Below are 16,488 nucleotides of genomic sequence, written 5' to 3'. Positions count from 1 at the left end.
CCTCCTGCCAGACCATTGTCTCGGCATTTGCCCATTTCTGGAGATCATGCCACCAGGCTTCTGCTCCCGGCCTTCTGCTTGCTTTCCAGCTCATTGCTATCCTACGTTTTGCAAGTATGTACCCTAAATCTTTTAAGTTTGCTCACATGTTTGAGTTTGTGCAGCCTGGGGAACCCCCCCAACATACATGCCCACAGGGAGTCTCTATCCAGAGCTATCTTTTTTGTTGCCATAAGGTGGGCCACCTCCCTCCAGAATCCTGTACTCAAACTATGAGCCTATTCTCACTCTGACTCATTAGCATCATTATGTTTACTGTCTTGTCTGTTTAATGTATTTATGTCCGCGCTCTGAGGCCTGTGGGCGATTTAGCATTTTATAAAAATTAAATAGAATAGAATTCATGCTAACCTTTGTACTATCACCAATATCACCTACGTGGGTGAAATATTTGAAAGGGTACTGCACAACCAACTCGAGGCTTACATGGGGGACAACCTATATTTCTTGATGACCAATTAGGGTTTAGGAAAACTTAACACTTTAACCCACATAGGAGGAAATCCTTATTTCTCTGAACAGAAACACATCCGTGGTCCTTTGCTAGATGTACCTGATGCTTATGACACAGTAAACTGCATCCTTGTCAACTGCCTGCATCATACTGTGGATATCAATGGCCTTGACTCTGAAAACAACCTACAAATAGATAAGAGGCAACAAATAATCTAGGCCTCAACGAAGGAGAGTAACCTGTGACTTAATGCAGGATAAATACAAATAACCTTTGTTGGATCACATTGCTCTGTTACCTCTCCATCGCCTGGCCAGAAGCACTTGATTACCCCACCTACCCCCATAGCAGGAGCAAAAAAACTAGGGATAATCCTGATCTACAGCTATCCCTCATTGACCAGAACAATAAGGTCACCTTCATGTCCCACTTCTAACTACACATGCTTTGGGGATCATACTAATGATAGATATGACTACCAAAACCCCAGGGTAAGAACTTTCATGTTCTTCAGACTAATGTAACAGCGTGTATCTTGGCTTCCAAAAATACTGACTCATCAACTCCAACTTGTCTAAATCAGAGCAGCCATAATGACCCTGAGGCTCAAAACTCGAGACTACATCACACCTAGTCTTATTGCACTGCTCTGGCTCCGTAAAGTACTAAAGTACAGAGCTCATAAAGTCATGCATAGTCTATCAAGCTATCTGGAATCAAGCCTCCAGATACCTGGGGAACATTTTGCACACAAACGTTGGCAAGGAACTTGAGATTGCCAGCTACCACAGAACTTCACATTACAACAGCCAGATTACTAGGACACAAAGGAAAGGTTTAAGCATGTCAGTGACCTAAACTCTACAGCAATCTGCACACCTCTATACAGTAACCATGCCTAGTTCGAAAACTGTGACACATTGAAATGTTCAAACAGGCCTTCCATCTTAGTCGCGTAATTAGAGCCCTCTATTTGTATCTTGCTCAATGCCCAAAATCATGGTAGCCACACACTTGCATCATCCTTTTGATGCACATGACCCTTAGGCCTAACCAGTGTACTGAATAGCAGCAGGTGGGTTATTGCATCACAAAGGGTTATTAAACTCGCTTTCTGTCCATTTAACCTGGAAATGAATGCACTTGCAAAAACCTGAATGCGCTCATGCATATTGAATGGCTATTAGAGTCCCCTAATCCAATGTTTCTTCGTTTCCTACTACCTAACCCTTCCATTCCAGTGGTGGCTGATTATGTTTTTAATTGGAGGGGCTTAAGTATTTACGACAAATATGCCAGCTACACCGAGCTTACAGAGGGTACCCAAACCAACCCAGTGAGGGCCCTGAGTGGTGCTTCCATGCTTACTCTGCCCCCTTAGTCCCCCCCCCCCCCAAGAACCTCAGAGAAAACATTTTGAATAAGGAGTATACATGGGGCATCATACCGCACACCACCTGTAAATAATTGGGTAAAAACCCAAAGATTTTGAAATTAGTTTTGTAGGGTAACCCCAATGGCAAGTCACCAACAGTGCACAGGAGCATTTCCCAACGCATTTTCATGATTCCTTTGCCCACAATCTATGTCAGTAGAAAAACATTGCTATGCAGGCCATTCCCATACATTTACATGATGGCTGCACAAATATTTGCAAGTATTCCCATATAACAACATACTCAAGTTTATTTTTTGCAATGTCAGTAATGATACTATGAGCAAACATGTCCGCACTGGCTCTGCCAATATATGCCATTCCAGTATCCACACTGCTTCCAAGGGGGAGCCCCTTCCGGTGAGGCCAGTGTGGTGAGGCCACTACCCGATAGTCCCCCTGGGTGTGGTACTCAGTGGGTAATTCGCATGGGAGGGGTAACCCCCTTTGGGACCAGTGACAACCACATTGCGAGAATGTGGTATTCCCACCAATCACATGACCCTAGACCCCCCTTCACACAGTTACCCCACCTTTCCTTCACCTCCTTCCTCTTCAATCCTAACCTCATACCCTATGTACTTTTCTAAAGCAGTTCAGGTAGAGTACTGAGACAAGGAAGATCCTTAGTGAGTTACCACATCAGCACTCACTTAGTACTGAGACGAAGAGGAAGTGTGGAGCAATACCGAATAATCATCAGAACCACTTTTACCAGTCTAGTGGTTCGCGACAATGTATTGGTAGAAACAAGATAAAAACTGAAGAGGGACTTGACAGGTCGTCAAGCCCGCCCTGGAGGAACCATGAGAGCTTGTACAGGCCAGACGAGCAGGCATGTGCTAACCGGGACGCCGGGAACAGGGAGAGAGAGAGAGTCTGATGCTGGTGCAGAGCGTGAAGACCGCATGGCCTGCAGGCGGACTAAGACTCTGGGTATCCAAGAGACCCGTGAAGCGCGAGAGTGTAAGACCACACCGTCCCGGGAGGATTGAAGACTGCAGAGCCGCGGTAGAGCAAGGGATGCCCCAGGAAGTTACTGGAGCCCCGTAAACGAGTACAGCTACCTCAAGGGAGCCAACACTCACGCAGACCATACTTCAAGGTACGCGGGTAGCCGAGAAGGTGCTGAAGGCTCAAGGAGGTGGTGGCATGGAAATTGCTTTTCTGGGACTCCCATCAAAATAAAGAGAAGTAAAAGGTAATGGACAGTTCATACAATACTTGGCAGGTTAGTGAACCAAGTCTGTATGGGCCATCACAGCCTGGGGAGTGCATCCAGGCTGCTCTTCTTCATCGCAGTCCCTGTGAGAGGGAACCAGGTCTGCCCACCAGGGTCAGTGACCCACTACAGCTTTGAAGTGTATCCAGGCTATTCTTCTTAGTCGCAGTACCTGGTGAGAGGGAACCTGATCTGCCCACCAGGGTCAGGGATCCACTACAACTTGGCTTGGGGAGTGCATCCAGGCTGTTCTTCCTCAGTACAGTATACGGTGAGAGGAAGCCAGAGCTGCCAACCATGTCTGGGACACCAAGGAACTACATTGGAAGGCTGGGGAAAAGGGAGACATTCCCCAAACAGCCATGGGGTGGCTGAAACCACACTGGAAAAATCCTACCACGATAACTGCTTTTTGTCCAAGGGAAGGGAGTCATTCCTCTGGACCAAGAAGACATCTGCTTTGATTTAGTTAGCTTAGAGTGTAAGGGACAGAGTTAGGATTTTGACACTGGACATTGGGACTTTTGCTTTAGACATTCTGACACTAGTTATTTCAATTGGGGCAGGTTAATCCCTTCTAAAGTTAGTGCAAGACAGGGTTTTCTTTTCCTTTTTACCCTTGAATTGATGTATATAGCAAACACTATGACCCTTCCATGTCAGAGTCTTACTTCTGCACCCTTACACCATGTGAAACCATATTCCTGTTGGTGCAGCCTTTACAAATACCATGCCACAATAAGAAAACATGTCCAAACTGGATGCATAATTTAGGCCAGTCTAGACACATAATAACATTTAACATGTTTGTTTTACCCTTAATTCCCAGTAATAAAAACATGCCACAGTAAGAAATAGCTAGACTAGATGTACCAAAATGCCATTCTAGCTGCGTAATAACACTTGTAGTTTAGTTTGGTTTATTTCTTACATAGCGCAGCACGCCCGTAGGCCTCAGTGCGCTGACAAAACAACAAAACAGAAATACAAAACATAACAAGGAAATACATAGAATAATCAGGAATATAAAGGAATATTAAAGAGGGCAAAAAAATTGGCAAAACCATACATAACCATGACAGAGGTCAATTCACAATAATTCTTAATTTGGTAAAAGAGGACACCTTACGCAGGTTTATGTTTTTGTTCAAAAACAGGGGTAGACTACTTAATCCACATCCAATAAAAATACAATCTGTGTTGCCAAGGGAGCACCAATTATCAATCTGTATCCTCCGAAGGACTCTCAGATCTTGAGTTCTAACACAGTTTTGGCCCACTTTGTGATTGAGCCAGGACAGGATTTTATTTTTAAGCGCCTCCCTGGATTCGTATTCCATCGGCTTGTCCATGTTGGTGATAATAATGTTTCTAGAATCCATGGCGAAACTCCTTAAAATGAGGTCCCCAATTCTTGCCATAGAAAACTTAGTAAGGCGAATATCCTTCAAAAATGAGGGATCAGGTGGGGTAGCCGGTTTAGTAGATATAGGATTACCACCGGAAGAAAGTTCACCAGCTAAGCCAGTAACAGGCTTAGGTGCCAAAACCTGAGGATTCATTTCTTCATGAGGACACTCTTCGGAGCGGGTTTGGCAGCCTTGATGAGCCCAATTCTGGATATGAGGGGTTTGAGAAGACTTTTCCTCCACAGTGGGCTCAGATTGACAGGACTTATCCCAACGTAAAGGGTGTAACGCAAACGTTTTAGGACCCAAGGAAGCAACCCATGCATGGAAATCCTCGGCGTTTGCGCATGCAACAAGATCCTGCATAATATGTTCCTTAAGGAGCAACCAATTTCCTGGAATGTTTAAATCACCAGACCCCTTGACGGAACCTTCAGGACTGGCTTCGCCCAACCACTCCCCTGTTATTACTGACCGGGATGGGGTTGTCGAAACACACATAGGCACATAGCCCTCTGGGTTGTCAGATCCCTTAGCCTCTGATGGGTCCCTGTTTACCCCTGCATGAACATTGTAGGAGGATGGTGCCATGTGCAGTAGCTGCATATGTGTGGGGGGGGGGCTGTTTTAGTAGCATCACTCTTATTGACTTTATTGGTAGAAAGGAGAACGTCTTGCTGGAGCCTTTGTCTTCTTTTTGCACTTAGTGCCAAAACTTCTGATAAGCGACTAGTGCTCCTGCATATTATAGGAGATGTAGGCTGCAGAAGAGAATCCACCCTTATCATGCTTAGTTTATCAACAGTATTTTTATTGGGAATCTATGACAGATGCTCCGTAAAAAATGCTGTTGTTCCACACTACCCTCCTCTGCCTCTACCCCTAAGACCCCAGTAGGACTAAATCAGGTCCCCGGCCCACCCCAAACACACACACATGCACACATTCACACAGCATCACTCGCTCATTCACTCACTCAATCACACACATGAAATAACTGGAATTCATATAAAATTCATCTTAGCTGCAGCCCAGGTCCGGACACTGCTCTGCTCTGACCGCCTCCACGAAAGCCCTGAGGCTCCCTCGCAGAACAAACAAGAACCAAGAAGTAAAAAATGCTTTGTGGTTCCTGCACATGCGCGCTGGCTGGTGTGCTCCACTGACAGTGCCCCATTCAGTTTGAATGTGCAGGGAGGCGCATGAGCACCACCTCCTCCGTTATGTAAACATGCAGTTCCCCGGCCTGCATGCCCAATGGGCCACTGCACATGAGCTGCGGGAATAATCTGTCAAAAGGGAAACCATGTTTCCTTTTGACAGTTTAAGCATGCCCAGGAATGCTCCCTCAGCTGCAGGCAAGCAGCTGAAGGAGCAGTCAGTGTTTCCACTGGGATGGCGCGACTCCTACATGAGGGGCGACTGTCCTGACAAGTCGGCGCCCCCTCGCCCATTATCGATGAATCGCCCCCTGACTACCTCCTGCCTTATAATTTTGATCATGGCCCCATTAGCAGTTGATACTCAAAATGGGCACTGTATAGACCCTTTACAAGCATACAGATTACCTGGACGTTTATATTTAAAAGTTCATGATTTGTTTGGTGATTAACCCCGAGAGCACTTACGTTGCTGTCCTCCAAAAACTTCAGTGATTTTGCAATGTTGTTCAGCCGAAATATGCGATGGGATGAAGACTTATATTCGTGCAGCTGAAAAATAAAGTGCAATCGTTGAAATGCAAAACACAGGCAATGCTGCATATAGTAAGCACTGGTCATAAAGGAAAGCTAAACAGCAGACCTTGGGGCTGATTTACAAAAGCGTTTTTCAATGGGAAAATACCATTGAAAAACGCTTTGTGAATTAAGCTCCTTGTGTGCAAAGATTGAGAGCATAACAATCATAGGCAATGTGCTCATTCACATACTTACTCACAACAATGGACTAATTCTGAAGGTGTAGAAAAGAGCTTTGCATTTGTAAATCTACACAAAGAAGTGCGTCAGTTCAGGACGCCCATTACGTTCTTCAATTAAAATGAAGATGCTGATGCACGATGTAACGTGAATGGTGTAAAAAGTTCATAATGTGTTTTTCGTGTGTTACTTGCAAGTTTTCTTTTTGTATTAACAGTATTACCAGTATGTTTTGTTATTTTACTTCAGATTGGGTAAATAGCGAAAGCCGTGGTGATGCCCTGTGATGCAGGGGAGGAATTCGACCTGAACAAGACCGAGCCAGCTCCAGCAAGAACTGTCTTGCACGAGCGCCGTGCTATCGAAACACGAGGCCCAAACACCCCACAATTTGAGGAAGATCTCTGCCACCTTTTGTCCCGAGGCTCCTGACCGCTGAAATTTAGTTTTCAAATCTCGAGGCGTGCGGAAACTACAACTGATTTACAAGCTGCATCTGGCATTCATCCTTTGCTCAACTGGGCTCGACTATTTCATAATAAGAGCAGCCATCCGCAGAGTTCCTTGCTAGGAGGTTGTAGGGGAGTTTCCGAGGGTACTCATGAGCGTTTCCCCCAGGGTAATTTTGGGAGCTGTACAGGCCATCGAGCTGGCCTGGGGTAGAGTGCCCTTTTTTCTGGTGCATAAAGAGGGAAGGGAAGGTTCAGGAGCAAGCAATGGTTGGTGGCTTTTGTCACGTAGGGTCGGGTCGCTGCTCCCCCGTTCCTTCCTGCTGTGTGGTGGTGGACAGTGCGGCCCCGTCGGGTGAGGCTAGTGGAGCTGTTAAAGATGGTGGCGGGTGCGGAATTAAAACAAAACAAAAAAACATTGCTGTAGGTTACTTATGGGGTTATGTAACTACCTCTGCAGCAGGAAAGTTGCACAGCGCACCCAGACGGCGGGCCCCAGGGAGCAGCTTACCTTTGGTTTTCAGTGTTGTTCGGTTTGGGGGGGGTTGGGTTGCGGCACAGTGTCACGAGGCAGGCAGCGCTTCAGGGCGGGCGCGCCTACTCTGTTCTTACGGGGTATTCCCTATCGGCCCGCAGTAGTGCAGGTAGTGGCAGTGCTTGGAGGCCCGGGGGGCGGCGGAGCGGCAACTGTTCTATGTGGAATTCCCAGTAGGGTTGGGGAGAGAGCTCTGTGTCGCAGCTGGGAGCTCCGGCATTGTGGGTGAGAGTGCATTGCACGGAGATGACGGGCAGGGGGCAGTGTGGTGCACGGCTCGTCTCGATTTTTTTTTTGTGAATTTTTAAAAAATGTTATAACACACCAAACATTACAAATAATTAGGACTTCCATGATCAAGTTTCACCACGTAACATTACAAATTTCACTCTTCTGTCCTCCCTCCCACCCCATTAACTCGAGCTCCTGTGTCCATGTCTTGAGCCTGTTCATCTTCAGGCGGGTGTGTTGCCATTGTCTCTTCCATGTCGATGTCACCGCTGTCTGTCTGGGAGGAGCCCGCCATTGAAGCCACCAGTTGCCTCCATTCTTTTAGGGGTCCCACCTCCTCCTTCCCCCCTGCTGACCGTTTCAAACCAAGCTGCCGTTTCCGCCACCGCCCACTTCATGAGGTCAGCCCACCACAACTCTATCCTGGGCCTATGGGTGGCCTTCCAGCACATTGCAATCCTTCGTTTAGCCAGGATGCAGGCCAGGTCTTTCATCTTGCTAATGTGCCTGAGATTACGTGGTCCAGGAAAGCCCCCAAGCATGCATGCCCAAGATGACTCCACCTCCAGCGTAATACCCTTCCCTGCCAGGCATGTCTTCAGTTCTGTCCAAAACCTACCCACCTCCGGGCAGGCCCAGAACATATGTAACATCCCAGCTTCCTCCTCCCCGCACCTGGGGCATCTTTGCGTCAGCGGGCCTCCAAACCTGGCAATTTTGCAAGGGGTCAAGTATGCTCTATGTGTGACATATAGTTGGATCTGCTGGAGTCTCGCGTTCCGGGAGACCTTCTTATGATACCTTTGGGCTCTCTCCCATAGCCCATCCGACATGGGTACTCCCACCTCTTCTTCCCAAACTCGCCTCAGTTGGAGCAATTCCTTCCCCGCCTTGGTCCCCAGTAACTCGTATATGCGGGATACCTCATGTCCATCCTCCGAGGCGTCATACATCGTCTCAACGGTGGCATCAGGCTGTTCTGCCAGCACCGCTGCCGGCCACCTTTCTCGCACACGTTTAATAATCTTGGAATGGGTAATGTGTTGACCTTTATGCACCACGATGTCCTCTACTAGCTTCTGGAACTCCAGTGCCTCCCCCTCCCGCCATATATCTCCTAGGGTAGCCAGGCCCAACGGTTCCCAGTTTCTACGGACCCCTTTTATCAGTTGGGGATCTTCTCTGCATAGCGCCACTAGCGGTACCTGCAAGGAGAACGGGGCTGGGTATCCCACCATCTGCCATGCTCTGTGCATTACCTCCCAGCCCAACACCAACAGCCTCGCCATTCCCAATATCTTTGTTTTAGGTATCCACACTGTCTCTCTGAGGAAGTAGGGAGCGGGATCCATACACAACAGCCTGGTTTCCGCCGTCTCTACATCAGACAGCCACCTAGCCACATATTGCAGCTGTCCCGCCAAATAATACAACTCAAAATTCGGCAGATTTATACCTCCCCTGTCACATGAATTCTGTAATTTCCAGAGGGCCACCTTGTTCCTGGAGTTCTGCCATATGAAACCCCTACACAGGCTGTGTAGGCTGGTGAAGAAGCACATAGGGATCACATGTGGGATATTTACAGAAAAAATGTAGCAGCCAGGGCAGGACTACCATCTTAACGAGAGCAGCCCTCCCCATCATGGTGTTACGCTCACCTGGCTCCCACAGAGGCGTCGATCTGGACTGGGCTGCTGCGGTCTATACCAATGTGATGCATAGGGCCGAGATGACGGACTGGACTGGCCCACCTAGCTTCGTTTGCTTGGCTCGTAGGAATATTCTCATGCAAATGGAGAAAGGGAATTAACCACCCGTGGAGTTGAGCGTAAATCCCCCCACCCCGCTGTTCTCCCCACTGATCACCTTGGATGTCCCCTCTTATAGTCTCACCTGATGATTTGAAAAGATGAGCTCTCCATCCTGTATTGAGCGCAGGGGCGTGTAGATAACCAGTTGCTTCACTGGCTCAAAGGAATTGGTGAGTTCCAGGACAATATTGACTCCGATATTCCCGGCAAGAGGCCGTAAGTATGTAGTTCGTAAGAGTTCAAATGCCTGACTTTCACTCTTGTCCGATTCCTTGCAGGTTGCAACTTGACCCTACTGAAGAGTTCCTTGTGGCAACCGGTAATGTTCTGGTAAGGATTTGTATTATCCAACACAGTTCGATAAAATAATGTCCATTTGTACCTGTTGCTTTCTCCCTTATTCAGGTGCTGCGAGAAAGTATGAAGTCTCGGGGAATAATGCCTCCGGCGGTAAAATCAGGTAAGTCTTTTGTGGTGAGGAGGGTTCCCCTTGTTAGTCCCTTGTTTCACCTTGCTGTCCTTTTGTTTCCCCTTAGGGGCCGGGGTTCGGCTAGGATGCAGTGGAAGCTGCGCCGACCCGTGAAGAAGAATAGTACCCCCGGTGGTAAAATCAGGTAAGTCTATGGGGGGTATTCCTCTGTGTATTCCCTTGGCTCACCGTGCTGTTCTTGTCTTCTCCTTAGGTGCCGGAGTGCGGCAGGAACATGCAGGAGGATGCGGTGAAATGTGAAGATGCCGCGAAGGCGGGTGAGTTCAGCGCGGCGCTGCAGCAGGCGAGGCGACACGCATAAAATAACTTCTTTCTTCCAGCTCGAAGGCGCAATGGATCGGGAATTCAGGTAAGGATCAAAGGTATTGCTCTTGTTCTAAACTTTTCTCCTTCTTTCTCCCTTTTTCTAGGAGCTCCAAACTCGAGGCGGGCGTGGCAGAAGACTGGATGCAGACTTGCAGGCATGGTGAGCGTTACGCTGCTGGATGCAGAATAACGGGAAGCGTGTGCTGCTCTTCGGGCGTTTTTTAAAATAGCCTCCAAAGTAGTCCCAGGTAAGTATTCCTCCCCAGCCCCAGCCGAGTAAAAAAATAGTCCCTAGGTAAAATACTCCCTTCCAAGCCTCGTTTGGCTTGGAGCTCTTGCAGCATGGTCTGCATCAGGTACGTTTGCAGCATGGTCTGCATCAGGTAAGTTTTAATCTATGAGCCTGGCACCTATGGCGCCAGGACTGACTCTCCATATGAGCCTGGCGCCACATCTCGGTACTCCAGGGGATTGGCAATACCGGTAAGCTATTTGGCAGGGCGATCCTATATCTCCCTAAGGGGAACATGCTGGATTTCTTTGGGTTTACGGCTATGCCGGAGAGGATAGTGTATTGTTCCATCACCTCCAGGATGTATTGTAGGTTCTCCTCAGGGAAGCGCACTTACAGGAGTATATCATCAGCATATAAGGATATGAGATGTGGACCACCCGCGGTGTGGATCCCTATCTCTCCACATTGTTGTCTAAGACAGACTGCCAGTGGCTCCAACGCTAATATATACAACATAGGCGACCAAGGGCAAACCTGTCTGGTGCCCCTGCTAAATTGCCATTTATCTGAGATAGTGGCACCCGTTTTGACCCTTGCAATTGGGGAGCTGTACAACATTTTGACCCACCTAAGATACCTCAGCCCCATTCCATATCCTTTCAAGGTCGCCAGCAGCCAGGGCCATCTCACCGAGTCAAAGGCCTTAACTGCATCTAGCGAGACAATAGCTAGTTCTCCCGAGTCCTTCACTGTTTGATCAATAATATGGTGCAGCCTCCTATGATTGTCCGTTATATTCCTGCCGGGGACATAGCCCAATTTATCAGGGTGTATTAATCTGCCTATGACTCGCTTGAGCCGGTTTGCTAGCACTGCCGTGAGGATCTTGCTGTCCTGATTAAGCATTGATAGGGGTCTGTATGACCCGCAGTCTGTGTTAGGCTTACCCGGTTTCAAGAGCGGGATGATCACAGCCTCCCGAAGGGACTCCGGCAGCCTACCGTAATCAAACGTCTTGTTAAGCATAGCAGCAGCAGGGGGGGGGGGGGGGACAACTCTAATTTATAGGTTTTGTAGAAATCGCTTGGGAGCCCATCTGACCCCGGGGCTTTACACGTGGGCAGGTGCTGAATCACTATCTCTAGTTCTTCTGAGGTGATTGGGGCATCCAGATCTGCTCGTTCTGAGTCATCTAGCGTGGGCAAGCCTATGTCTTCTAGCGTTTCCTGGATTTCTTGGTCCCTTTCTTCTCCCGGATCCTCATACAGACTTTCATAATATCTGAGCAACTCCTCATTTACTCCCTCTTGGGTTTCCAGGATCTGGCCTTCCACTCCCCTAATTTCCCTGATCACCGGCTGTGATACTTCACTCTTGTATAGCCAGGCCAGCAATCTGCCCGGCTTAGCTCCCCCCGCATTCTGTCTCTCCACATATTTCTTGTAGCTTCATTTACATAACCTGTCCCAGTGCTCACTGCAGGCCTGTTGTAGCTTTCTCGTCCTGATCACATCCTCCGAGAGGCGCCCCCCCTGCACATTATGTCTTCTAGCTCCCTCTCTGATTCCTGCAACTCTCATTCTATTCCAGCCCGAAGCCCTCTGGATTTTGAAATGGCTACGCCCAGCACCACCACTTTAAATGCCTCCCACACCATTCCCGTCGATCGAACACTACCGGTGTTAATATCGAAGTACTCAGTGATCGCCTCCCTCAGATCCTCCCGGAAACTCGAATCCTGCAGGGCCTCCGCTCTAAGTTTCCATGTCGGGATTCGCGCTCTAGGGGTTTGATGTAGCCACTCTAGAACCAGGGGGGAGTGGTCCGAAAGCACTCTGGCCTTGTATTCCGCTCCCCTTGTCTCGCCCACTATCTCAGCAGCAGCAAACACATAGTCCAGCCTCGTGTGCAAATCATGTGGTGCTGCATAGTGTGAATACTGCCTGTCTGCTGGGTGCAACTGTCTCCAGACATCCACGAGCTCAAAATCTCTCAGTAGTGCCTGCAGTACCTTTGCAGCCAGGGAGGTTTTGTCTAATTTACCATCTGATCTGTCCATCCTAGGATCTAGTGTACAATTGAAGTCCCCTCCCCATATGATCTTGCCACCCAATAGGGGGCTGATTTTGCCATATAGGGTCCGAAAGTAAGCCGCTGTATCCTGGTTAGGGGCGTACAAATGTATAATGCTCACTTCCCGGTTTTCCAGCATCCCCCGCACTACTATCAATCTGCCTTCTGGGTCCCCCGTGGACTGAAACAATTGAAATGGTACATGAGGTGCTACCCATGTAAACACTCCCCTAGCGTAAACCGAATATGTAGCTCCCGCAACGCTCCCCTTCCACTTTCTCTTAACCACCTCTAGTTTCTCCCTAGTGAGGTGGGTCTCCTGTAATAGTGCTATGTCAATCCTCATCCTTTTTAGGTAGATCATTACTTTATTGCGCTTCAAGTAACTATTGAGGCCCCTCACATTCCAGGTGACCACTCTGAGACACCCCAACGCCATTTATATAGTGTCCCGCCTTCTCTCTTGGCGTCCCATCCCGCCTCATATGACTCTCCATTTGGCTCGTTCCCCACCCTCTCCCCACAAACTCCCCCCCCTTCCCCAACAACAAACCCCAACACACCCCCCCACCACGCCCAACCCCAACAAATGCCCAGCTCCATCCCTGGATCTCAGGCGACCCCGCTTCTGGTCCTGCCTTGTAGTGCCGAGGGCAGAAACCCGGCAGGGTGTCACCGGGCTACCGGTGACCTAACTATGCTTCTCCTAGTCGGGGTATGAGGGTTGGCTCTGCGAGGCTCCCGCACTTTTATCACAGATCTCAGTGCTAACGGATCATACACACTTATATCCCTACCTACGCACGCCCATAGGCTATGTCATACACTATAATCAAGTCCCAATGTCCTAGGCCGCGACCTCCATGGTGCCACACACACATATTACTTATCTCCTCCTTCTCCCTCTCCCGTCTGGATGCCCGACTCTTGGGGGCAGCTCTGCGTGTCAAGCCACCCCCAAGGCTCTGCTTTGCCGGGTAGAGCAGCATGTACCTATGGCCCGCCTCACGCAGTCTTCTTTTCACAGTCCCAAAGTTCATGCGACTACGCTGTACCTGCAGGGTGTAGTCTGGGTATGCGGTTATGTTTGCCGACCCCCTTTGTATTGTTCCACCCTTCCGAAAATGTTCAAGGATTTTTTCCTGATCTCGATAGTTTAATATCTTGGCGATCACCAGCCTAGGAGGGGCGGCGGCTTCCTCATCAGAGCTCTGTGCGCCCTCTCCACTGCAAACCCCTGGGTCAACACTCCTCCGGTTATTTCCTGTAGCAGCATAGATTCAATGAACTCCGTAAGGGTGTAGTCCCTCAACTTCCACCGGCAAACCAACTATGCAGATGTTATTCCTCCGGGCACGTCCTTCCGCCTCCTCTGCCCTGCTTTCCAGATTCCCCACGCGTTGTACTAGGGCGTGAAGTTCCGATTTGTGAGTTGCACAATCTGCTGTGTTCGGGGCCACCTCCTTTTCTAAGTTCCCCGTGCGTTCTGCCAGAGACCTGACATCTTGCCGGAGAAGATTCACCTCCTCTTGCACCGCCCCAACTCTAGCTCTAGTGCCGCTTTCAATTCAGTCATAGCCAGTCCCAGTTTGGTCTCCCAGGCCACTTTCAGGTCAGCAATCGCAGCAAGGACCTCCTGGTTCGTGCCTATAGTGACTGCACCCCCGACAGAGGTTTTGTCCCTGCTCCTGACACCTTCCGCACCCGGTGGTGTTTTGGCATATTCATCCAATGTGGGTTGCTTGCCCTTTGTTCTTAGGGGTTTGTTAGTAATTGTGTCGTACCAGCCACGTGTAGGCGGGTCCCGCAGTCTGTTGCCACCAGCCCCAGTGAGGTAAAGCTGCAAGTAGTGTCAGGGCCCAAATGGGCCACGTAAGAGGTGCCTTGAAGCCACTTGTCTGCTCTAGGAGTGGGCTGTGTCCTCCCAGGTATTGATGTCAGTTTATTCGGGCCTCTCAAACCCTGGGCTCCAGCCCCAATTGGTCTGGCCCTTCCAGTGTACCTCTAGAGCCTGCACAGCCCCCCCCGGCGGTTTGCTGGCCCAGCACGCGTCACCTCCGATCCACACAAAATACAGTCAATACCTGCCCCATGGAGGTCACCTTTCTCAGGCAACCTGTACGTAGCTATCCACAAGCCCCCCAGTCCAGCCCTCGGAGCGGGCCTTGTCCTCCCTTCCACGTAGTAATTCAGGCTGTTCTGGTCTCACAAAGCTGGAGCCCCGTCCCGGCGGCCCTATTTGCCTGCGTGCCCACTGTGACCTATAATGTGGCGGCCTTCACCCGGTGCCCCGGCCAACAATATCACTAGGTGCCAGAGGCCAGATCGCTAGCCCCATCCAGGCTGCCTGCCCACATTATCCCCCACCAAAGTGCAGCAAGTTCATAACATTGGGCCACAGCACTAGTGTCTGCCCTTCACCCGGGGCAATCCGGAAGGAGCACGCGGTTCGGAAGTCCTGTATGCTCCAATGGCCAGGGCCCCTGTCGTCAGGATCTGTTCATGGCTATGGGTGCCCCTCCGCCCCATCCGTGAGTGTCCGTGGGGGGCTGGCTGCGCTTCGTCAGCCCAGTGCTGTGCCCACCTCCTCGGGTCTCTCGCCGCTGAGCCAGGCCCCAGTCTCCGGGTGTCCACAGGCTCCCTGGCGGCATCACCGAACACTGTGCGCTCCCATCGGGTCGGTCCCAGCTGCTTACCCTGACCTCGCCTCCAACGCCGTGGCAGAACAGGGCCAGCGACCCCACCCGCAGCGCACCAGTCAGTGCCTCTCCTGAGGCCGGCGCCGCTCACTGCAGCTACGCCTCTCAGGGCTGCATTACTTCAGTGGCCCCCCTCCGGTCAGCTTTGGCGCTGCCAACTGCCCAGCACCGGGCACAAAACTTGGAGCGCCGTCGTCCTGCGCGTCGGTGCCACCACAGTCCGGGGGGGCAATCCACCTCGGCTCAGCCCCTTCGTGACCTGGGGTCTGTCGCACGCCAACACCCCTCGCGGGCTCTGGTGACAACCTCCTGACCCGGCAGGGTCCCGACCTGCCAGCGCGGGTCCTCCTACGCTGATGTGCCCGCCTAGCTTCGCTCATCCTTCCCGGACGCAACAGGTGCGGTCTCAGCTGCGCCTCGTCTTCCACCTCTCCTCAGGCGCAGCGGCCAGGTTTTATGACCCTTTGTGTTCCTTCCGCCATCTTGGTGAGCCCCGAGAAACGGGCATCACAATTCTTCCATCGGGAATTCCCACACTCGTTCTGCAACGGATCTGGCCCATTTCATGATCCGATCGTGCCCCATATATTCATGATTTCCTGGGCGTGCGGCAGGCGCATGCAGCGCAGGAAAAGCGCCTACATATTCCAGGATCAATGTCGGATCCACGGGAGCTCTCGCCAAACGCGTCCACTCAAGCGGCCATGTAGCCACGCCCCCCCGCACGGCTCGTCTATTGTTAGGCAGAATCCTGTGCAGTGCCCTTAGGGACCACTACACCCGATTAAGACTGCAGGTGGCAATACAAGTTTACCTTTAGTACAAGCCCATACTACTAAGTTATAGTGGTAGCAGTAGCAGAGCAGCCAGGCTTATCTCAAGAGTATATGAGCAGTAGCAGAGATTACACACAGGGACCACAATTACTTTGACTCAAGCAAACACTGACTCAAGGTTTCAGGTATAAAATATAACTACATTTATTTTTAAACCATCAGTTATAAACACAACACCTCTATTAAACTTTAAACAAAACCACACGTTAAATATTCTATAACTAAACAATTCACTTTGTATAGTAAGTCTCATGGTAAGTACCTTATGTTTGAATGAACCGGTGTTATGCACAAAACACGATACCGCGGATACGGTTGCGA

General features: G+C 50.0%; 1 protein-coding gene across 2 annotated transcripts in view; it reads right to left on the bottom strand.

Annotated features, from left to right (window-relative positions):
* The window catches only part of CLMN (calmin), a 2,282,147-nt gene that overhangs the window by 1,402,646 nt on the left and 863,013 nt on the right, over positions 1-16,488 (bottom strand). For both annotated transcript variants that reach the window (XM_069637682.1, XM_069637683.1), the window contains one exon: positions 6,209-6,292. In XM_069637682.1, the coding sequence (XP_069493783.1) occupies positions 6,209-6,292 (84 nt within the window). The remainder of the gene's footprint in view (positions 1-6,208; positions 6,293-16,488) is intronic.

The sequence above is a fragment of the Ambystoma mexicanum genome, chromosome 14, assembly GCF_040938575.1.
Source record: "Ambystoma mexicanum isolate Mex_15411 chromosome 14, UKY_AmexF1_1, whole genome shotgun sequence".
Lineage (NCBI taxonomy): Eukaryota > Metazoa > Chordata > Amphibia > Caudata > Ambystomatidae > Ambystoma > Ambystoma mexicanum.
The sequence above is the reverse complement of the archived record's forward strand: the minus strand, read 5'-3'. Positions and strand labels throughout refer to the sequence as shown.